Raw genomic sequence first — 24227 nt, forward strand, 5'->3', positions numbered from 1 at the left:
AAAAGGTCATTCAGAATGATAATGTTGTTTGACTTTAGAAAATGGTGAAACATTTGGAGCAAACTCAATATACTCCCGGTTTGTGTTCATATTTATTCTGCTGAGGATCGATTTCATTTGAATGATCTCATATTCAAACAGCCTTAGTTCCTACTGTATCTTTAATTATTTGTTTATCAGACAGTCACCAACAAGTAGTTCTGGTCTTACCTGTTTCTCAGTCCTCTCTGCTGCAGCTGACACTGTATCATGGCCTTTATGTTTATCCATTGTACACAGCATACAGATACACTGCAGATCGGTACGACAGAAAACCTCCAGCAGTTTGTCATGATGAGAGCAGATCTTCTCCTGTAGTTGTGCGGTGGCTTTGACCAGCTTGTGCTTCTTGAAAGCAGGAAATTCATAGTGAGGTTGGAGGTGAGTCTCACAGTAAGAGGCCAGACACACCAGACAGGACATGAGGGCTTTCTGCTTTCTGGTCCCAGTGCAGACATCACACGCCTATCTCCAGGTCCAGCATAGCACAGAGCAGGAGGGGGAGCAGCCTGGAGTCCTGTCTTCTTCAGTTTCTCCACCACTTCAGCCAACACAGTGCTTCTGTTCAGAACAGGCCTTGGGGTAAAGGTCTGTCTGCACTGTGGACAGCTGTAGACACCTTTCAGATAATCCTGATCCCAGCTTTCTTTAATACAGCCCATACAGTAGCTGTGTCCACAGGCAGTAGTCACCGGATCCTTCAGTAGATACAGACAGATGGAGCAACAGAACAGTTCCTGATTCTCTGCCATTTTGGTGCTCTCTCCCGTAGGTTAAGCAATGGCAGTGTCAAAGATTACTTTCTGTTCAGTGTCAAAGATGACTTTGTGTTTCATGGAACTCTACACCAGAGGACAGGGAGGGGCTTCCTACTTGACTGTGTACTCTGTTTGTGAAATTATATTATTATGTTGTTATGTGAATGATTATAGTTTTTATGGTAGGCGTGCATGTATCAAGGGGTTGAGGCTGAACTTTGGACTCATAAAAGGTCACACTCATTTGAATCACACTGGGCTGAACTAAACTTTTCAAAATACTAAATACTTTTCTATACCATTTTTTAAATTGTGATTCACATTTTGCATTAATTGAAAGTCGCTCTGGATAAGAGTGTCTGCTAAATGATTACAATGTAAATGTAAATGCAAAAATTAATAATTGCAATCACTTAAAAACTCAATTTAAAGATTTACTTCAGGATTTAGGCAGTGAAGCCCTTTATCTACTTCCCCAGAGTCAGATGAACTCATGGACACCATTTTAATGTCTCTGCATCCTGTATGAAGGAAGTTAGAGGTCGTTTTGGGAGCCAATGTCAACTAGCGTTAGCGCAATGACTGGAAGTCTATGGCAGCTAGCAGGTACTATAGACTTCATAGCGCTAATGCTAGTTAGAAACTTCCTTCAAACTGTAGAGACAAATAAATGGTTCCATTCATTCATAGATTTTTAGAACATTTTCAGGTCATTGTTTGTTTTCAGTGGAAAGTCCAAATACATTATTTTTCAGATGTTGGGGGTAAAACTGGCAAATCTATAATGTTTATTTATGCTCCATAAAGTTGTCTTAGAATCTGTTGTTACCCTGACCTCTCCCACAGATTCCATCAGGTTACTACATTCAGACCATGAACTCTAACCTGCACCTGAACAGCTTCCTCCTGCCCATCGGTGCCATGAACGTCATCAGCATCCTACCTCTGCTGCTGCTGGCCCCTCTCATGGAGTGTGTCACCTCCTGCTACCTGTCCATGGAGAAAACACCCTTCTCCCCCGCCAGAGTCATCAGTAAGCACACACACACACACATACACAGACAGAGAGACACACACACACACTCACACACACACACACACTCACACACTCACACACACACACACTCACACACACACACACACACACACTCACACACACACACACAGACACACACGCACAAATACCATCCACATCAATGAGCCAGTCAATGTTAATATCTCTCTCCCCCTCTCTCTCTGTTTCTCTCCCTGTCCCCTCCCTCCTCTCCTCTCTCAGTGCTGGATCATGCGTGTGCGGCCCAGTCTGTCCTGGTAGCGGGCCTGTCTGAGGTCCACAGGAAAGGCTATCCTCTGACGGAGCAGGCCCTGTCAGGGAAGGTGCTCCAGGTGTCCTCCATGGCCTGCTTCCAGCTGGCTCCCCAGTACATCCTACTGGGGCTGGCTGAGGCCCTAGTCACCCCTGCCTGTGAGTGACAGAGAGCCAGCACGTATTTCTGACACACCTATTGCTGCTACACTGTTCGTACACAGAGACAAACTGGGTTTGAGATTTAGAATGTCAATGGACACCATATGTAGTTGGGATGAAGTTAAAATGTGGAGTGTTGGAACCAACTGCCAACATGGAGGATAGTATTCTGAACTCTGGAAGCTAGGGTTAGGATGCCCCCTACTGGTGTATTAGAGACAGACAAGAGACGTTTGAACCAAATGAATGCTTCTTTCTCTTTGACAGTATCGACCTACTAGTCTGTGCAGATGAGACAGGTGACAGTATTGAGACAGGTGACAGTATTGAGACAGGTGACAGTATTGAGAAAGTTGATAGTATTGAGACAGATGACAGTATTGAGACAGATGACAGTATTGAGACAGACGACAGTATTGAGATGGGTGACAGTATTGAGACAGGTGACAGTATTGAGACAGGTGACAGTATTGAGAAAGTTGATAGTATTGACAGTATTGAGACAGGTGACAGTATTGAGATGGGTGACAGTATTGAGACAGGTGACAGTATTGAGACAGGTGACAGTATTGAGACAGGTGACAGTATTGAGACAGATGACAGTATTGAGACAGGTGACAGTATTGAGACAGCTGACTGTATTGAGAAAGTTGATAGTATTGACAGTATTGAGACAGATGACAGTATTGAGAAAGTTGATAGTATTGAGACAGATGACAGTACTGGGACAGGTGATGTGATGTGGGAGTGTGTTATGTGTCATCTATTTGTCTAAATGGTACATAGATGACTGGAAATTTGTAGATTTGTAAAGTGGTTATCCCACTGGCTATAGGGTGAACGCACCAATTTGTGAGTCGCTCTGGCTAAGAGCGTCTGCTAAATGACGTTAATGTGCCCTTGAGCAAGGCACTTAACCCTAATTGCTCCTGTAAGTCGCTCTGGATAAGAGCGTCTGCTAAATGACTAAAATGTAAATGTAAATGTAAAATGAAATAGCTGATTCATTGTGTCAATCAATTCAATAACAGAGCAATTCCAATGTCATGATTTTGACTTTTATATTGAAAGATCACATTGATTCAGTAATTGATTCAGAATACAGAATTGTTTAGATTCATACATGGACATGGGTGATTTTAAATATTCTCATCTGATCATAAATGGATCAACAATGATCCCAGTTTCTGATTTGACTGGTTTGCCAGTACTGCAGTTTACATCAAGAGAAAAAGAGACACATTTACAGAGGATTGCAACAGCCAAGAGGTGATCAGGTAGACAGTAAAAGTCTGAAGCCTGAGTGTCAGTCTGTATGTGCCATCATGCCATCTGTTTAGCAAGACCACTAACAGATCTGGGACCAGGCTACAAAGAATGTGCTATGTCTAATCATTATTATTATTATTATTATTATTACAATAACGTTAAAAAAGGGGAATTGAACCAGATCATAGGCCTACTGGAAGACTGTTAATAACCCAGAAGCTCTCCATTAATATGTCTGAAATGGTTGAAATCATTTGTGTCTACTGGTAATTATTGAGATATGATTTTGTACCAATCCCAAACCCAGGATAGAGGGGCTGAGTGAATGTGGTCTGGACTCTGTGGAGGAGGGTCATTGTGTCAGAGACGCTGTAGAAGGACAGAGTTCCTGCCCTGTGGTCCTGGTTCACTCCTACTCTGGAGGAGCAGGGGACAGATATTTCTGTTTTATTAGCATTGTGCCAAACCCTACAATGGGGGGGATAGCACTCCAAAGTCCAGGACTGACTGTTACCTAGAAATGTAGACTCTGGGACCTTTCCTTTCCTGATGATCCCTTTATATGACACTGCTATTTCAACCCATCCACCGCTCCACTCTACCTCCCAGTAGCAGACTCCAGACAGGCCCTCTCTACACAGCACCTGTCTCCAGTTGTCAGGATAGGGTTGAGCTTTATCATTGGCTGTCACCTTCCAGTTTACCTCAGACAGGCTGAGTTCTGGATAAGCTGTATTCAGATCCAATGTCAGCTGGAGGACGTCTGACTGATGAACAACAAAACCCAATAAGTAAAAGAAATAACATGTATGTTGTCTTTGAGAGGGTGTTTGAATATCACTTACAGAGGGACAACTCTTCTTTGGTCTTCAGCTAAGGAGACATTTCGAATTCTGTCACTATTAAAAAATGCAACTTCATATCACATGTAACAAGGCAGTTTAGTTACCTGGAGGAAATGGATGTGATCCTCTGTGTGTGAGAGCTGCTCCAGCTCAGTGCTTCTCTTCCTCAGCTCAGCTATCTCCTGCTCCAGTTGCTCCAGGAGTCCTTTAACCCGTCTCACTGCAGTCTTCTCCTGGCCTCTAATCAACCTTTTCACCTCAGTGAGTATTCTCTCAATGGACCCGATCAGTTCAGTAAAGATTGTCTCATACTTACTAACTTCTGCCTGTACAGAGCACTGATAACTCACAGAGAGAGAGGAGGGGGTCAATTTCCACTGTTACTGGATTCCAGACAACCTGTTCCCCAGTGTTGTCTTGGTACTATTTCACAAGTGTGTGGTAAAGTTTCACAACTCTTAGTAAATTCACAAAACATGTTCCAGTATTCTTACAGTATGATCTATTGACAGTATACTCTGTTCTACCCTCAGAATTGACAGAAGACCCCATGGTGGTGGCCGTGTGCTGAACGACCAGCAGGACTGGGCAGTGGTGGAAATGGTGAGGGCCAGGAATGACATACGGCTGTCTGAAATAAAGCAGGCCATTGAGGAGAATTATGACACCTTTGCCAATGTGGCATCCATCAGCCTACCAACAATCACCCGCCTTTTGAAGAGGCACCAGGTATCTATGAAACACATTTACCTGGTGCCTTCTGAGAGAAACAACTGTGGGCCGAGTATGTTCAGGTACAGCACTATATACTGTATTACTGTTACTATTAATGAACATGCTACTTCACAATAACATATTGGAACTATACTGTAAAAAGAACTAACCAAAATATATTTTTAGAGGGTGATGGTGCTTGATGCTGCTGTGAACCATCACTAGTATATCTTTGTTGATGAAGCGGGCTTCAACCTGGCCAAAACTTGGCGCCGTGGGCAGAACCCTATTTGCCAATGGGCGTCCGTCCAAGTGCCTGGACAACGTGGGGGAAACATTTCCAAGAGCAGCAGCTACAGTGGGGGAAAAAAGTAATTAGTCAGCCACCAATTGTGCAAGTTCTCCCAATTAAAAAGATGAGAGAGGCCTGTAATTTTCATTATAGGTACACGTCAACTATGACAGACAAATTTAGATTATTTTTTTCTCCAGAAAATCACATTGTAGGATTTTTTATGAATTTATTTGCAAATTATGGTGGAAAATAAGTATTTGGACACCTACAAACAAGCAAGATTTCTGGCTCTCACAGACCTGTAACTTCTTCTTTAAGAGGCTCCTCTGTCCTCCACTCGTTACCTGTATTAATGGCACCTGTTTGAACTTGTTATCAGTAGAAAAGACACCTGTCCACAACCTCAAACAGTCACACTCCAAACTCCACTATGGCCAAGACCAAAGAGCTGTCAAAGGACACCAGAAACAAAACTGTAGATCTGCACCAGGCTGGGAAGACTGAATCTGCAATAGGTAAGCAGCTTGGTTTTAAGAAATCAACTGTGGTAGCAATTATTAGGAAATGGAAGACATACCAGACCACTGATAATCTCCCTCGATCTGGGGCTCCACGCAAGAGCTCACCCCGTGGGGTCAAAATGATCACAAGAACGGTGAGCAAAAATCCCAGAACCACACGGGGGGACCTAGTGAATGACCTGCAGAGAGCTTGGACCAAATTAACAAAGCCTACCATCAGTAACACACTACGCCGCCAGGGACTCAAATCCTGCAGTGCCAGACGTGTCCCCCTGCTTAAGCCAGTACATGTCCAGGCCCGTCTGAAGTTTGCTAGAGTGCATTTGGATGATCCAGAAGAGGATTGGGAGAATTTCATATGGTCAGATGAAACCAAAATAGAACTTTTTGGTAAAAACTCAACTCGTCGTGTTTGGAGGACAAAGAATGCTGAGTTGCATCCAAAGAACACCATACCTACTGTGAAGCATGGGGGTGGAAACATCATGCTTTGTGGCTGTTTTTCTGCAAAGGGACCAGGACGACTGATCCGTGTAAAGGAAAGAATGAATGGGGCCATGTATCGTAAGATTTTGAGTGAAAACCTCCTTCCATCAGCAAGGGCATTGAAGATGAAATGTGGCTGGGTCTTTCAGCATGACAATGATCCCAAACACACCGCCCGGGCAACGAAGGAGTGGCTTCGTAAGAAGCATTTCAAGGTCCTGGAGTGGCCTAGCCAGTCTCCAGATCTCAACCCCATAGAAAATCTTTGGAGGGAGTTGAAAGTCTGTGTTGCCCAGCGACAGCCCCAAAACATCACTGCTCTAGAGGAGATCTGCATGGAGGAATGGGCCAAAATACCAGCAACAGTGTGTGAAAACTTTGTGAAGACTTACAGAAAACGTTTGACCTGTGTCATTGCCAACAAAGGGTATATAACAAAGTATTGAGAAACTTTTGTTATTGACCAAATACTTATTTTCCACCATAATTTGCAAATAAATTCATTAAAAATCCTACAATGTGATTTTCTGGATTTTTTTTATTCTCATTTTGTCTGTCATAGTTGACATGTACCTATGATGAAAATTACAGGCCTCTCATCTTTTTAAGTGGGAGAACTTGCACAATTAGTGGCTGACTAAATACTTTTTTTCCCCACTGTACATGCCCGTCTGAAGTTTGCCAATGAACATCTGAATGATTCAGAGGAGAACTGGGTGAAAGTGTTGTGGTCATATGAGACCAAAATGGAGCTCTTTGGCATCAACTCTACTCGCCGTGTTTGGAGGAGGAGGAATGCTGCCTATGACCCCAAGAACACCATCCCCACCGTCAAACATGGAGGTGGAAACATTATGCTTTGGGGGTGTTTTTCTGCTAAGGGGACAGGACAACTTCACCGCATCAAAGGGACGATGGACGGGGCCATGTACCGTCAAATCTTGGGTGAGAACCTCCTTCCCTCAGCCAGGGCATTGAAAATGAGTCGTGGATTGGTATTCCAGCATGACAATGACCCAAAACACACGGCCAAGGCAACAAAGGAGTGGCTCAAGAAGAACCACATTAAGGTCCTGGAGTGGCCTACCCAGTCTCCAGACCTTAATCCCATAGAAAATATGTGGAGGGAGCTGAAGGTTTGAGTTGCCAAACGTCAGCCTCGAAACCTTAATGACTTGGAAAAGATCTGCAAAGAGGAGTGGGACAAAATCCCTCCTGAGATGTGTGCAAACCTGGTGGCCAACTACAAGAAACGTCTGACCTCTGTGATTGCCAACAAGGGTTTTGCCACCAAGTACTAAGTCATGTTTTGCAGAGGGGTCAAATACTTATTTCCCTCATTAAAATGCAAATCAATTTATAACATTTTGAAATGCGTTTTTCTGGATTTTGTTGTTGTTATTCTGTCTCTCACTGTTCAAATAAACCTACCATTAAAATTATAGACTGATCATTTCTTTGTCAGTTTGCAAACGTACAAAATCAGCAGGGGATCAAATACTTTTTTCCCTCACTGTAACATTACAGTATGATATTCTAATGAGGCAACCACTAACATTACAGTATGATTTTCTAATGAGGCAACCACTAACATTGCAGTATGATATTCTAATGAGGCAACCACTAACATTACAGTATGATATTCTAATGAGGCAACCACTAGCATTACAGTATGATATTCTAATGAGGTAACCACTAACATTACAATGATATTCTAACGAGGCAACCACTAACGTTACAGTATGATATTCTAATGAGGCAACCACTAACATTACAGAATGATATCCTAATGAGGCAACCACTAACATTACAGAATGATATTCTAACGAGGCAACCACTAACATTGCAGTATGATATTCTAATGAGGCAACCACTAACATTACAGTATGATATTCTAACGAGGCAACCACTAATATTGCAGTATGATATTCTAATGAGGCAACCACTAACATTACAGAATTATATCCTAATGAGGCAACCACTAACATTACAGAATGATATTCTAACGAGGCAACCACTAACATTGCAGTATGATATTCTAACGAGGCAACCACTAACATTGCAGTATGATATTCTAATGAGGCAACCACTAGCATTACAATATGATATTCTAATGAGGCAACCACTAACATTACAATTATATTCTAACGAGGCAACCACTATCATTACAGAATGATATCCTAATGAGGCAACCACTGACATTCCAGTATGATATTCTAATATTCTAATGCCAGTGAGCAAATCTCCAATCTCCACCCTATTCCCTATGTAGTGCACTACTTTAGATCTGGTCAGAAGTAGCCTAGTGCACTACGTAGGGAACAGGGTGTCATTTGGGCCAGAGTCAGTAACTCCCCTGGGTATGAATTCTCTCTCTATCTTATCTGTCTTCTATATTATGTTCTCCTCTCCTCCTCTCTTCTCTCCTCTATTCACTCTATTCTATCATCCACACCACATGCCAGCTTCAACACAATCCATTTACAAGTTAAAGACACACCTTGGAATAAATAGCAAAGGAAAACTACTACTAGATGTATTTTTTATTTCCCATCACCATGAATCATATTTAATAACTGAACAGTAGCAGACCTAACTTCATCTGTTCCTGACTCTAGATAGTGGATTAAAAAGACCATCAATCTCCAATGATATTAAAGTACAATTCTGAACATTACTGATATACTGAGTGGCAAGTCAAGATATCTAATGGTTTTTATTGTTTGGTTAATAGCACCACCGGCTGGACAGGTTTAATTTGCTTGACTGAGCAGTATGGGAGAATAAAAGATGCCAATTTTAGGGCCGGTTTCCCGGACATCTCCATTGAACATGCTTTTTAGTCTAGGACTAGGCTTCATCTGTGTCCGGGAAACCGGCCCATATAGTTCAATTAGCAAGTAAGTAACACTACCTGTTCCATGATACTGAGGAAAATGACATTGAGACAGAGAACCAATTGAGAAAACATTTCAATGGTTCTGAATGACAACCAACATACATTAACAGCATACATCATGATTAATGTGAATATATACGATTAAAACATTGCACTTAAAAAAATATGAATCCATTGAATTGTAATTCATAACATCTTCTGAAGATCAAATCAAATAAATCATTGTACATAAAAACAGAGCAGAATGAATCATCACATCTGGGGACCATCACCACCAGCATGACTAGTATCTATGTGGACCCTACTACAGTTTAACCAGCTCAGCTATAGACTACACCAGCATGACTAGTATCTATGTGGACCCTACTACAGTTTAACCAGCTCAGCTATAGACTACACCAGCATGACTAGTATCTATGTGGACCCTACTACAGTTTAACCAGCTCAGCAGTACCAGAGAGATAAAACCCAGGATAGAGGGGCTGAGTGAATGTGGTCTGGACTCTGTGGAGGAGGGTCATTGTGTCAGAGACACTGTAGAAGGACAGAGTACCTGCCTTGTGATCCAGGTACACTCCTACTCTGGAGGACTGAGGACCTGATACTTTAGTCATAACATTATTGTGTCTGAACCAATAACCACCACTAGAGCACTGTAAACTCCAGGACTTGTCATTGTATCCAAATCTATTACCTCTCTCTGTTCTGCTGATGTCTTTATATGAGACTGCTGTATCAACAAACACCCCACTCCACTCCACCTCCCAGTAACAGCATCCAGACAGACCCTCTCTACACAGAACCTGGTAGTAGTTTGTGAATCTGTCTGGATGAACAGGATATGGTTGGTCTTGGTCTGTAAATGTCACCTTTCTGTTCCCTTCAGACAGAGACAGGTGTGTGTGTGCTGTGTTTGGGACCAGTGTGAGCTGACAGGAATCTGGGAGAAGAGCAGAGCAGAGACCAATGAGGGGAGTTAGAACACTAAGTGAAGTCAGATACTGTATCTACCCTGTCTTTGATTAGAGCACAGCAGAGATCAAATCAGAGAAATATGAGGAGTCAGATAGATACCCAGTCTTTGATTAGATCTACTATTGCTATATATTTCTAGAGGGATTGTTAGGAGTGTCAGTAAAAACAGACTGTTAGTTACTTCAGAATAAAGAGACTCACATTGTAAGAACTGTTCTCTGGTCTTGGGCTCTGGAGGCAGTACAACCTCCACTATATTCACTACAGACACACAAACACATTCACAGAGAGAGGGAATGTTATCATCACACCATATTCCACATGTATATGACTAGTAGGGAACTTTCAATGGTCTAAAGTTGATGTTCTTATTATTTTCAACACACCTGTAGTGGAGATCTTGGTCCATTCTCCTTTAAAGACGTCTTCTAGTTTCTCTCTCAGTTCAGACACAGTCTTACTCACATCTCCAAAGAACTGAAGAGGACGGACAACGATGCTGGGTAAGTCTGAAGATACACTGGTACCGGAGAGAGACTGATAACTCTGGAGAGAGAGAGAGAGAGAGAGAGAGATAGAGAGAGCAGAACCAAATGATTGAGAGTTTTAATTTCATATCACATGTATCAAGGCAGTTTAGTTACCTGGAGGAAATGGATGTGATCCTCTGTGTGTGAGAGCTGCTCCAGCTCAGTGCTTCTCTTCCTCAGCTCAGCTATCTCCTGCTCCAGTTGCTCCAGGAGTCCTTCAGCTTGACTCACTTGAGCCTTCTCTTGGGCTCTGATCAGCTCCTTCACCTCAGAGCGCCTTCTCTCAATGGAGTGGATCAGCTCGGTAAAGATCTTATCACTGTCCTCCACTGCTGCCTGTGCAGAGCGCTGTTGCGAGAGAAAGAGAGAGAGAGACTGACTTGTCTTACTTTAATGAGCCATCCTCATTACACTAACACCCCCACCCCTAAAAACACATTGCGTGCAACCACAACCACCACACAATCACATTATCCAGTACCCAACACCACAGTACAATACACCATCCAGCACCACATTCCAACCGTCCATCCAACCCCTCTTCTCCAGCCGTACAGACAGCCCCCCTGAGCCCCCATACCTCCTGAAACATCTCCACACTGTTGATAATTTTGTACAACTCAAACTCAACCCTAAGGCGTCAACAGTAATGGCATTACCCTGGCAACACAGAAAAAACATGATGAACAGTCTGTCATTGCAGAAAACAGACACCCCTCCCCAACTCCCAGGTCAACCCGAGCCAACCAGCTATTGGTGTCCAGGGCTCCATGTAATACCCTCCACTGGAGGACCCCTGACCTTTCCAGCACTGGGAGCTTATAGAGCACCCTCCACCTATACCCTGCCATGCTCTCAGCCCCCACAACCCCCCTGCCACTGATGCCCCTTCACTCCCGCTAAGCTCCTGATGTGTCTAACCTTGACACTGAGGGTGTACAGCACCTTACCCCCCACCTCCTCAAACTCCCCCAGGCTCAGAGTGTTAAAGTCAGTAAGTCCTCCGGACTCTCCTGCCAGTCCCCAGTCTCTGCTGTCACTTGCAGTGGTGGAAACGGTGGTGGCCCCTCCTCAGGCTGCTCCAGCCCCCTCCTCACTGGGTCAGGCAGAGCCTCCTGGACCTCCCCCATGACTCTCTCCAGCAGCCTAAGAGACGTTTGTCCCGCCTGCTGTGCCGACTCTTGGGGGGTTTTCCACCCCCCGGCAGCCGCAGGTCTGCTAGTCTCTTGATGCCTGCTGCCATTAAAGGTCCCTGCAGGATGGCTGAATGAGTGGACCTCAACAGGATCAGTGGGTTGTGGAAGATGGGCTCCTCCCATACCCATGGCCCAGGCACCACACCCCCCTCTGGTGTGGGCCTCAGCAGCTGCCAGGCCCTCAGTACTGCAGCATAGAAATCAGAGACCCCTGCTGTATTGAGACTCTCCGGGCCGCATGATGAGGAGCTGCTGATCCAGCCCCAAACCACCAGCCCTCCTCAACAGAGCACATGCTGGTTCCCTCCAGCCCACCTCCGTACGGTACAGTATCCTCTGTGCTGCTGAGTCAGAACGCTGCCACCCTGACCATAAAATGTTTACTAACTTGCGCTGCAGGTCCACAAGCAGAACGCAGGGGGGGGGGGGTTGAGAATGGCCAATTTAAGCCATAGAGGGGATGCCACCAAGTTGTTGATGATCAGCACCGTCCCTCTGTATGACACCTGGGAGATGAGCCACCTCCACTTCGTCAACTTCGACACCACCGCTTGTGACACTCCTTCCAAGTTCTTCCTAACCCACCCCTCCGAGCCCAGATACACCCCAAGCATCTTGAGCCACTCACAGCCCCACTGCAACCCCCCTGGAAGCTGCAAAGGTGCCCTGTCCCTCCATGCCCCACATAACAGAGCCTCACTCTTGCCCCAGTTTACCTAAGCAGAAGACGCCCCCTCGTACACCCTCAAACTATTCTCCAGGGACTGTAGGTTCTGCTCATCCCTAACCAACACAGACTTCATCAGCATATGCTGACACTGCTATACCTGTCCCCAACCCTATGCCTGGCTCCCACACTCCCTGTAGCCTCCTGTGTAGCAGGCCCAGAAAGGGCTCAATAACAAGAGTGTATAGCTGCCCTGACAGAGGGCATCCCTGGTGAATGCTCCTCCCTACCCAGACTGGCCTACTGAGCCCTCCCCCCACCTTGACCATACATGAAGCCCCAGCATACAACATTTGAACACAGGCCACATAATTCTCCCCACAACCAAAACAACACATAGAACAGATATTCATGGTCCACCCTATCAAAGGCTTTCTCCTGATTATGAACAGATTGTCTGTGTTTGAGCGTCCTGGTACACAGTACGTTTGATCCTTGTGTACAATAGAGTCCAGGTGGGACTTGAGTCTGTTAACGAGGACCTTGGTAAAGACCTTATAGTCCAAACAGAGCAATGCCACAGGCCTCCAGATCTTTAAGTCGCTAAAATCTACTTGTTTGGGCAGGAGAGTCAAAGCTTCCCGTCTACAGCTTAGCGACAGCTCCCCCACCCCGACGCACTCACGCAACACACAAAACAAGTCCTGTCCAATAATTTCCCAGAATTGTTTAGAAAAATCCACGTCTGAGAGACAGCAGCTGAGAGTTTGTGAAAGGCCAGGGAAATGTCCATTTGATTACTCTGTGACAGAGAGAGTTTGGAAAGGTCTGTGAGCAGAACCTGAGAACACCCACAGCCCGCTGCCTCATCTCCCCACAACAGAAGTTACCCACCCATCAGGCTCCCTCATCTCCCCACAACAGAAGTTACCCACCCATCAGGCTCCCTCATCTCCCCCACAACAGAAGTTACCCACCCATCAGGCTCCCTCATCTCCCCCACAACAGAAGTTACCCACCCATCAGGCTCCCTCATCTCCCCACAACAGAAGTTACCCACCCATCAGGCTCCCTCCTCTCCCCCACAACAGAAGTTACCCACCCATCAGGCTCCCTCATCTCCCCACAACAGAAGTTACCCACCCATCAGGCTCCCTCATCTCCCCCACAACAGAAGTTACCCACCCATCAGGCTCCCTCATCTCCCCCACAACAGAAGTTACCCACCCATCAGGCTCCCTCATCTCCCCACAACAGAAATTACCCGCCCATCAGACAAACGTAAACAATGGATTTTCTTGGTTTCCCCACTCTGTTTTTCCAAACCAAAAGAGCTGGGAGCATCCATCTCCCTCAACATGGAAAAACTAGCTCTTACAAGTGATCCTTTTGCTTTCTCTGAAATGAAAGCCCCTAGGTCCCTGCGTAGTTCAGATAGATTATCTTGTAGCCCCACCCTACCTTGCCCCACCAGCTCAGCCTCCACCTCACTTATGAACCGCTCAAGCTCCCCTAGTACTCTCCTGGCCTCTGAAGAGGAAAAATATGTATACTGCTACCTGAATCTGTGCTTTCCCTACGTCCCACCACTGACTGAGAGACTCAAACTCCCCCTTCTGCTGTCCCCACCTCTCCCAAAAGCCTTGGAAGCTTGAGCAAAAAGTGGCACCTTGTAAGAGCTTTACATGGAATTTCCAATAGGACACCTGCCTGGGCCCTGGTGAAACAGAGAACTGAGCCCTGTACTAGGTGCAGACACATTTATGAAAGCAAAGACAAGGTCATTGATTTTGGCTCTAACCACTAACAACCTACCCTTACACACCTCTTTTGCTACCCCTGCACTAAGATTTGTGCCATGGCTCAGCACCTGCGCCCCCTTCCACCAGACCCCCAATACACTTCATTAATCACATCACTGTGTGTCTCTTGCTAAAAAAATCACGTTTAAATGTTTTTGGTTTACATATTCCCCCAGTCTCTGCCGCCGTTCATGTTAAGGAAGTCTAACCGTGAAATCCCCATAAGAGGTGGGAGGGAAATCACCACAATCAGAAACCAGTAGAGCAGCCCATAAAGCCGCCATGCCAGAAAAAACCATCCATTTAAGCAGATTCTGAAGACATGCCCTTAATAACCCATGACCCATTTTCTCAGCCTATACCGCTTCCTGGGTGAGAGGACACTAAACCCCTCATTCTTCATCACGTGTTGTACTGTCCTTACAAACCTTCCAGGATCAATCAAATAAGACTCCAGCAGAACCTTATTTTTCCCCTTTAGTCTCCCACAGGAACCTAGAAAGTTCTCTCACCGTATATACTGGGCCCTCAGCCTGACTGGCTGTCAGCTCTGGATCCAATGAGCCGTCTGAAAACGAGGCCTCTTCCTCCGCTCCCGCAGACTCACCTCCCCCCTCTTCCTCCTATATTGGCACGGTACCGTCGTCCTCCTCCTCCCCAGTCTGCCCCCCTGCACTTCCCCCCTGATCAGACCCTCTTCCCCAATGACAGCCAATATTTCCTGGAATGAGCCCACGAAACCTTTGTCGACCGGAGTCTTCAGCAACCTGCCTCTGCTCACGAAGCCATAGCAAATGAATTGAAATGAACCAACGCTGAGCCTCTTCTGAATGGAATGGTCTTTAGAATTCAATTTTCCCTAAATGGCACCAAAAAAGGTCTACCTTTTTATTTTACCACTACAATCTCTTCTTAGGACAAAACAAAGAAATAAGTAATAAATAACAACTGGTGTAGAAAGTAAACATCCACACCTCGATGGTGCATAGTGTGCTTATGTCTGCATTACCAGGAAGTAGGAATTTTTTTAAACTTCTGACTATTTCTGGTCTAGCGATCGATGACAGCAGAGTACGCTGCCCAACCTGATGTCATTAGAAAGAGGAGATTATACTGATTAAAATGGTGTCCGACATGAAAAAAACTAAATATACATATTGTGAGATATTTGCCGAAATATACTAGCATGCCTCTCCATAGGAAAACAATGGTGGGAGCTCAGAGTTCCAAGGGCAAAAAGTATTTTGGGGCTAGCGTTTGATGACAACGGAGTACGCTGCCCAGCCTTACATCATTACAAAAAGGATATTATCCTGATTCAAATGGTGTAGAACTTAAAACTATTAAAATAAATACATCTATTTGAGATAATTGGTGAAATAGACAGACATGTCCCTATTTCCCCAAAACAATGGCAGTCTGAAAGTTCTAAGAGCAGTCTTTTATTTAACCAGCTTACCATTTATCTACGACCATTTGCCTTTTTGTGTTTAACATTTTGTGATTTGTAATCTAGCGGTTAAGAGCGTTGGGCAGTAACCGAAAGGTGGCTGGTTCGAATCCCCGAGCCGACTAGGTGAGAAATCTGTACCATTGTACATCGACATATTTAGGCACTTAACCCTAGTCTCTCTGGATAAGAGCATCAGCTAAATGACTCACATGTAAACTAGGCCTCTGTGAAAGCGTGGCAATAACTTAACTTTTCATTATTAACAGACTGACTCCTCTGAAGGCAGGCAGGCAGCACATTCCTGAAAACGAACTGCTCAGAAAAGCAAAGGCTCTTTTGAGAGCTACCAGTTTTATATAGAAAGCTCATTTTCAGTGTCTGTATCCAGTGCCTGTCTTTATGTTAAGGGGGTGATAATGACAACCATCTAAATATATATATATATATATATATATATATATATATATATATATATATATATATATATATATATATTTTGAATATATAATTAACTAAATGTATGGTGTTTTTGGTTAATGTCAGTTTCATTGTTTGTTATGCTATAAATTGTTATTTTATGGTTGTAAGTGATCAAATGAACTAGAACATTTTATATTTCGCAATTCCGAGTAATTACTACTTTAGTAAGTATATACACTTTATTCAGTACTACTGCAATTGCTAAATAATTCCAATAGATGGAAGCATAAGACCACGAATGAAATTTCAGAAGCTTAGTTTAGTTCTCTCCCTGGATACACCACCACTCCCCCTCACAGGAAAACTCCTGCGCAAGTGAGTGGCATGATGAGGTTAATTTTCTAACCGCGAGGGTTGCATGATGTAATTTATTGGCGGGCTGGAAGATGCACTCGTCTTTTTTATTCTGAGGCTGTTTACTCCAAATATGAAATATTAACAATGTTTTTATAATGCATGTTTACTAGAGTTGAGGTTAGCGCATCTGACTAGTGATTATTTGGCCGGGGTTCAATACCTGCTAGAGTTAATATTTTGTTGCTCTCCCAAAAGCAACACAGGCCTAATACGAGATATATAGCTAACTCTGAAGTAATGAGTGACAATTTTAGAAAATCATGGGACATAGTGTTTGGTTGCATGCTATTTTATGGTCAATCATATTGCTGCTTGTAGCCTATAACTGATGCTTCATGGTCTTATGCTGCAATCTATTGGAAATATTTAGCAATTAAAAGTTAGTAATTCACGTAAAGACATTGTTGAGGCAGCTGAGAAATAAAGTGTATTTTTCTTATTAATTCCGGAGATCAGTCTCAAACCTGCCCCACCTATGACATGCCAATTGCTGGACTTTCACATAGAGGTTTCTAGGTCACACCCAGTTCAAACCACATTTAAAAAATAAAACAAATGTGTTGTTTATCAAGTGTTCTGCCTTGCAATAATACATGTAATAAAATGACTAATAAAGGTTACATAGGTTTTATTTAAAAAATAACAATAAATGCTATTTAGTACTATAAATGGTATTTACTAACATAAAATTATTACTAAAATAGTTTCTAAACGTGTTCTAGGCTACCCTACCCTAGAATTAGGGTTAGGGGTTAGAGTTAAGGCTAAAATAGGTTATAAGTAGGGTTAGAGTTTCTGTATAGCACTTTGTGACATCTGCTGATGTAAAAAGGCCTTTATAAACACAGATGATTGATTGATTGTTAGGTTTAGGGTATTTAAAGCAAAAAAAAATGAATAGGTTTATAGCTCTCTTGCTCCTCCCTGTGGCCTTCTGTGGGTACTACATACCTCATTCACAACAATTGCTAGGCTCATAATCTGAGGTAGCAACTGTGTCAGATCTATAAATCAATGAGCTACACCTATCCATTTAGTTTACAACTCAGTGAACCTGCGCAGCATTCGCTCAATTCGATGCCTACTAACAAACAAATTACCCAGCAACAATTTAGAAACAATAAATCGTACAATTATTTTGTAAAAATTTATTTAATTATTTATTTCTTAATTTAAAAAATGTCTGGCTGTTTAAATCGGCCACATCTTGAAAAAGGAGGACAGGGACATGCGTTCTGTTTAGGTTTTACACCTTTTTCTGAAAAAAATATGGTTAACCATCGCTAGCACTGTGGGTCACCACAAGGTGTACCCAGGTGAACAGTGAGTTTGCTCACCAAGTAGTCATAACCTTGTTAATAATAAGTTACCTGAGGTAAAGCTACAATGTTAATACGGGCTGGTCTCATTACCAACAATAGTGAAGCTGGCATTGTGACGCAGAACAATGGGCTGGGAATAGAACTTTCATTAGGCGAGTTGGTGCCACAGAGCTCAATACAACTAATAGGAGCTGGCAGGGTGAAACATGCCCTATTATTTCTAAACTACGGCAAGCATCTGGGACATATGGTAATATTATGAAACTGGGCTCCATGGCGGATGTATTTAAGTAGTTTATCAGAAAAAGGCGTTCAAAATGTATTGTGTCCAGCCTAGTCCTAGCCCCCGCTGCCGGCTGGTCGCGCTTGTCTGCACTAGCATTATGCCCTACATCCCCACACTAGAAACACCCAAAACTATCTGTGCTAGCAAACCCTGCGTTCCACCCCTCCCCTGCGTAACCTTGAAGTTTGTTAAGAAATAAACACTTGTCTACGAAAATATACATTTTTAACGGATTCCGCTTGGCACCCAGCCGAGAACACACGAAAACCACTTGCAAATTAACCAAAACGAACCAACTACTTGCGGTCTGTTCGTAAGTAATAAACGGAGGCAGATTAGCCACCACAACTCTTATCGAAAGAGGCGACATCTGCACCAACACACCCCTCACAAAAATCCCACTCGCAACAAGACAAACCTTTTTCATTAACACAACCACCGCCTTGTTCATTCTGGATGCAGAGTGCAGATGTTCCGCTCCAACCTGTTCGCCGACCATGAGCAAAACTTCCTCCACACCTTTCTCCGGAACGCACCCGAAGCGACAGCGTTTCTTCTCCACTCGGTTGAGGCCATCACGCCGCCCTAACAAACTACCCCTACCCCCCCTCAACTCTAAACGATAAACAGTGGAAACCAATAAACAAACCCTCCACCATCAGAAAATAAATTCAGAAAATACGCAAGAACCAAAAGAAAAAAGAATAGTAGCCCTCCTCACGAACCACAAAACTCTCACACAACCAACTTCTTCTTCTATGATATAATGGCGGTCCACAAACCAACGTTAAAGGTGCCAGCCGCCACCTACTGTGCTGGAGTGTGTGGTCAATCACGGTTTCCAACATTTCTAAATCCTCCTACCTAACTCAGTACTTCTGAGAAAATAAAGAAGCGCCCTACTAACTTCTAATAGACCCTCCCCCATCCCCAAAATCCCTTCCAAACCCCCCCAACACCGTCCAACCTCAATGACCCTACACTTCAATCTTTCCCTCTCTTCAACATACTTACAACAATATAACAACACATGTTCCACCGTTTCATCGAACATACCCTCCAGACACAAACCATTCACATGCTTGCCACCCAGATGTAATGACGAGTTCAATGTACAATGTCCTAAGCACAATCGAGTAAACACCACATCTTCCTTCCTAATCTGACCTTTGAATCTAGGTCCAACTAAATTTATTTGGAGGGCATATAAATGCCGGCCCTTGTGCTCAGAGTACCATCTCTTCTGCCACACATCTATCAAAATGGCTCTGATCTTACATTTGGCCTCTCCTCTTCCCAGTGGAACATTAATATCAATTATATCTAGTTGCAAAGCTCTTTTAGCTAACTGGTCTACAATTTCATTCCCTTCCACACCTTCCATACCAGATGATAAACTATTCAATACAGACAGAGAATCTGAGCATACTATAATTCTAACAGGTTGTACGTCCTCCACCCACTGGAGGGCAACTATTATCGCCAACAGTTCAACTGAGTATACTGACAGTTCATCTGTTAGTCTTCTACATATCTGCACATCAAATTCAGGAACGTAAACACCTGCTCCTGTGAGCCCACTATCTGGGTCCTTGGATCCATCTGTGAAAAGCATTAAAAAAGCATAAAAACTTCTACCAATGTAATTGTCAACCAGTTTTACTATATCACTGACTTCTGACCAATCTTTCCTTTTCTCTACCAAGGTTAGATCAACAACAGGGTCTGGGAGTAACCATGGAGGAACATCCCCTATCACCACAGAAGGGCCAACCTCCAACTCCCTCAAACCACTCTCATCAGCAAGCTTTCCAACTGTCCAACCAAAACCACTGCCTTGTCTACTAGTATATTCCCAACAGTCATCTAGAACAGTAGCAGTGGGATGCTCAACCTCACAGCCTTTCAACCTAACCCAATAAGATAATGACCATTTTTACGCTGTATATACAAAGGCATCTCTCCTGCCTCCACCAGTAAGGCACATACAGATGTTGATTTAAATGCACCAATACATATCCTTAAAGCTATATACTGGATTCTGTCCAGCTTCTGAAGCCGAGTCTTTACCTCTGTTCCATAAACTGTACACCAGTAATCAATTGTCGTCCTGATCAGAGCTCTATAAATATCCATCAACAATTGTCTGTCAGCACCCTATTCATAACCAGAGACCCACACAACCAACTACCGCGAAAGTTAATGAATGAGAGAGACAGAGACATCGTTACAACACTGTACATAGCCATAATATAACGGTTCTTCTTCTTAGGAGTTTAACGGCGGTTGGCATCCAATATGTTGCATTACCGCCCCCAACTGGACTATAATATAAATCCATTATACTTTGTGATACAAAATGGGAAAAGGGGAAATTATAATAATACAAAAAACACCCTTACAACTAACCCTACACTCATTAAATACCCACTACCCCATTCCACTACTTTGACCCTATCTGCTCCTGCACCATGCCAACGGCCTGGGAGGACGGGACACCACCACTCAACACACCCTGTAACTCTTCTGAAGTCAAATCTTGTATGCCCAAATACTTCTCTGCACCTGCCACCACAACATCTTTTTTCTGTGATTTACATTCCATTTCTGCTGTACAATTGATAACCATTGCAATGAACTGTAAGAAGCTAACTTTACTAAAGCATATATCACTCGTTGGCCTATCCCTCTGTGCTGGCACAGATCTACTACTCACAGGGATCCTCTCAGGATCTCTCACCCTTGACCCATCCTCCTCTACTTTCTTCACTGCCTCAGCATACGACACCTTCTGCACTACTCTGACTCTAGCCAGCTCAACCTGCCTCTCTCGCACCGGACACTTCCAATCCCCAGCAACATGGGCATCCCAACAGTTGACACACACAATTTTATTGACCGAAACTACACAATCCTCTATCCCATGCCCTCCTGCACACTTCCCACATCTTGGAATCTCCCTCCTACAAACTGCTGCAACATGACCATAAACGTTGCACCTGAATCAGCACAGTGGATTCGCCACAAAAGCTCTAAAAGGATAACTGATATATCCTACCATGACTTTGTTGGGTAAAGACTCAAAACTCAAAAGGACTGACAGTGACTCCTCTGTTTCACCACGCTCACCACCGGGTCTGCGTTGCACCAAACGGCGGGAATCACAAACACCAGGAATCTTCAACTTAATTGCTCCACCTCCACACTTAACATTACCCCAGAAATCACTAATTTCAATGGTGCCCTGTTCCTAAGAGCAAAGCAAGAAACAGATCTTGACCCAAGTTGCGTGACACGGAGCGCCCACTCCCTCTGGTCAGAAGAAACACAAACGAATATCACAAGTCCACTACAGGTTACCTTCACTGATTCAACTGCACCCAACTCCTTTCCCACCCACCCTGAAACTACAAATGGATCTGCAAAAAAGGTATGGATCCACTTTCTACAACAATGTAACTCCTACTGCACCAGATTCTTATTTACCATGTCCATTGATGCCAGGCTCTGGTTCTGAGCTCATCACCACACCTTCTACCTCACTTAACTCTCCCTCATTCATTTCCATTTCACCTCCAGAACTCAGTCTGGCGAATGGCTCACTCTGTTTGCACTTGAATTATAACATTTGAAATGTCTCTATTCCTTTGAACATTTTGTGAGTGCAATGTTTACTGTTCATTTCTGATTGTTTATTTCACTTTTGTTTATTATCTATTTCACTTGCTTTGGCAATGTTAACATATGTTTCCCATGCCAATAAAGCCATTTGAATTGATTTGAATTTGAGAGAGAGAGAGAGAGAGAGAGAGAGAGAGAGAGAGAGAGAGAGAGAGCTCAATGTTAATGTATAGGGGACATGGGTCGGTCATGGTTACTCATGGTTATGTGATGAAGTAGCCCCGCCTGCGTTTTCAAAATCAGTGTCGGCCCTCAGCCTAATAGGGAATGTCCTCTTGGTGTAACGGTCAAGATGTTGTTTTCTCCCTCAGTAGACCCGGGTTCATATCCCGCCGGTTACATTAAGCAGTCTATTCTCTGACAGGGGTCCAGACAGCCTGTTCCCAACAGTGGGATTGGATAGGGGCCCCTCTCTCTCTGACTGGAGGAGAGAAGTGAAATGGTGTGTCTCCTCTGGTCAACAATACTCACCTTGAGAGACTCCACAGCCTGTTGGAGCTCCTTCAGCTCCTTCTCTCTCTCCTGGAATCTCTGCTGGACCTTCTGCTGACTCATCCCCAGCTGCCTCTGTGGACAATCACTCTTCAATGAGCTATCAAGCTTTATTTGTCCAGTAGATCAATAGTATAGTAATGTGACATAGGGCCCATAGAGAGGAAGGTCTAAAATCTAGAGGAAGTCCCTTTACCATAAGATATTTTCTATGTTGCTATGTGAATGATTATAGTTTTTATGGTAGACGTACATGTATCAAGGGGTTGAGACTGAACTTTGAACTCCTAAAAGGGCATTCGGAATGATAATAGTGTTTGACTTCAGAAAATGTTGATACATTTGGAGCAAACTCAATATACTCAAGGTTTGTGTTCATATTTGTTCTGCCGTGGATATATTTCATTTGTATGATCTCATATTTAAACAGACTTAGTTCCTACTGTATCTTTAAGTCTTTGTTTATCAGAAAGTCACCAACAAGTAGTTCTGGTCTTACCTGTTTCTTAGTCCTCTCTGCTGCAGCTGACACTGTATCATGGCCTTTATGTTCATCCATTGTACACAGCATACAGATACACTGTTGATCGGTACGACAGTAAACCTCCAGCAGTTTGTCATGATGAGAGCAGATCTTCTCCTGTAGCTGTGCGGTGGCTTTGACCAGCTTGTGCTTCTTGAAAGCAGGATATTCATAGTGAGGTTGGAGGTGAGTCTCACAGTAAGAGGCCAGACACACCAGACAGGACATGAGGGCTTTCTGCTTTCTGGTCCCAGTGCAGACATCACACGCCACATCTCCAGGTCCAGCATAGCACAGAGCAGGAGGGGGAGCAGCCTGGAGTCCTGTCTTCTTCAGTTTCTCCACCAACTCAGCCAACATGTTATTTTTCCTCAGATTAGGCCTTGGAGTGAAGGTCTCTCTGCACTGAGGACAGCTATAGACCCCTTTCAGAACATCCTGATCCCAGCAGTCCTCAATACAGCGCCTACAGTAACTGTGTCCACAGGCAGTAGTGACCGGCTCCTTCAGTAGATCCAGACAGACAGAACAACAGAACTGGTCCTGGTCCAGCAGAACTCCCTGCTGAGCCATTTGGACGGTTGTTCACTCTCACACAGACAGACGACACAGAGACTCAGATCAGTTTCGTTTCCACAGAAGTTAGTTTTTGGGAGGGCGAGGACTTTCTGGATCTGCCAGATAGGTGAGGTTAGAGGGAGGGAGGGAGGGAGGGATAGAGAGAGAACTGCGTTCAACGTGGAGAGGGAGACAAATATTTTAGTTTCTAGGTTAGGGCCCTTCATTTGGAATAAATCTAACAAATATGAGTTGTTAGAATATATAAAGGGTAACAGTTCCTATGAAGTACATATTATAATTATTATAATAAGCTTCATAATGCCTTATAATACACTTATGTGTTATAACACTGATTATAAGTGTCTATAATAATTAATAAGTGGTTGTAATGGGGGGGGTTTGATATTGATACAATATACTGTAGTTTAAATGAATACTGTATGTATTGACTGATCATTGAGAATGAGGTAATACTTTACATTACAGTGTGGGTATTACTGTTAGGCCTAGGGTCAGGGTTAGAGTTACTACATTCAGCAGTAACCCTAACCCTAGCCATATCTAGGACTAAAAAGAGAAGACGTTTTACAATCAGAGTTCTTTGTATC

At 43.7% G+C, this 24227-nt stretch overlaps 2 protein-coding genes across 2 annotated transcripts in view; both read right to left on the minus strand.

The window, feature by feature from the left end:
• The window catches only part of LOC121556711 (calponin homology domain-containing protein DDB_G0272472-like), a 376372-nt gene that overhangs the window by 114433 nt on the left and 237712 nt on the right, over positions 1-24227 (minus strand). The gene's annotated exons all lie outside the window — the stretch shown is intronic.
• On the minus strand, positions 9723-23631 carry LOC121559286 (tripartite motif-containing protein 16-like). The gene is made up of 6 exons (XM_045212728.1): positions 23035-23631; positions 22515-22610; positions 10914-11147; positions 10656-10815; positions 10471-10530; positions 9723-10234 (listed from the first exon to the last, which is right to left on the minus strand). The coding sequence occupies exons 1-6, from the start codon at positions 23629-23631 to the stop codon at positions 9723-9725; spliced, it is 1659 nt and encodes a 552-aa protein (XP_045068663.1).

Source organism: Coregonus clupeaformis, unplaced genomic scaffold (assembly GCF_020615455.1).
Source record: "Coregonus clupeaformis isolate EN_2021a unplaced genomic scaffold, ASM2061545v1 scaf0046, whole genome shotgun sequence".
NCBI lineage: Eukaryota > Metazoa > Chordata > Actinopteri > Salmoniformes > Salmonidae > Coregonus > Coregonus clupeaformis.

Excerpts from the sequence above, each read along its gene's own strand:
- LOC121559286 (XM_045212728.1), bottom strand. The coding sequence starts at position 23,631 with ATGGCTCAGCAGGGAGTTCTGCTGGACCAGGACCAGTTCTGTTGTTCT. Across the intron at positions 11,148-22,514 it reads AGGCTGTGGAGTCTCTCAAG|CGCTCTGCACAGGCAGCAGT; the intron begins GTGAGTATTGTT and ends CTCTCGCAACAG. Across the intron at positions 10,531-10,655 it reads GACCAAGATCTCCACTACAG|TGAATATAGTGGAGGTTGTA; the intron begins GTGTGTTGAAAA and ends GTGTGTCTGTAG.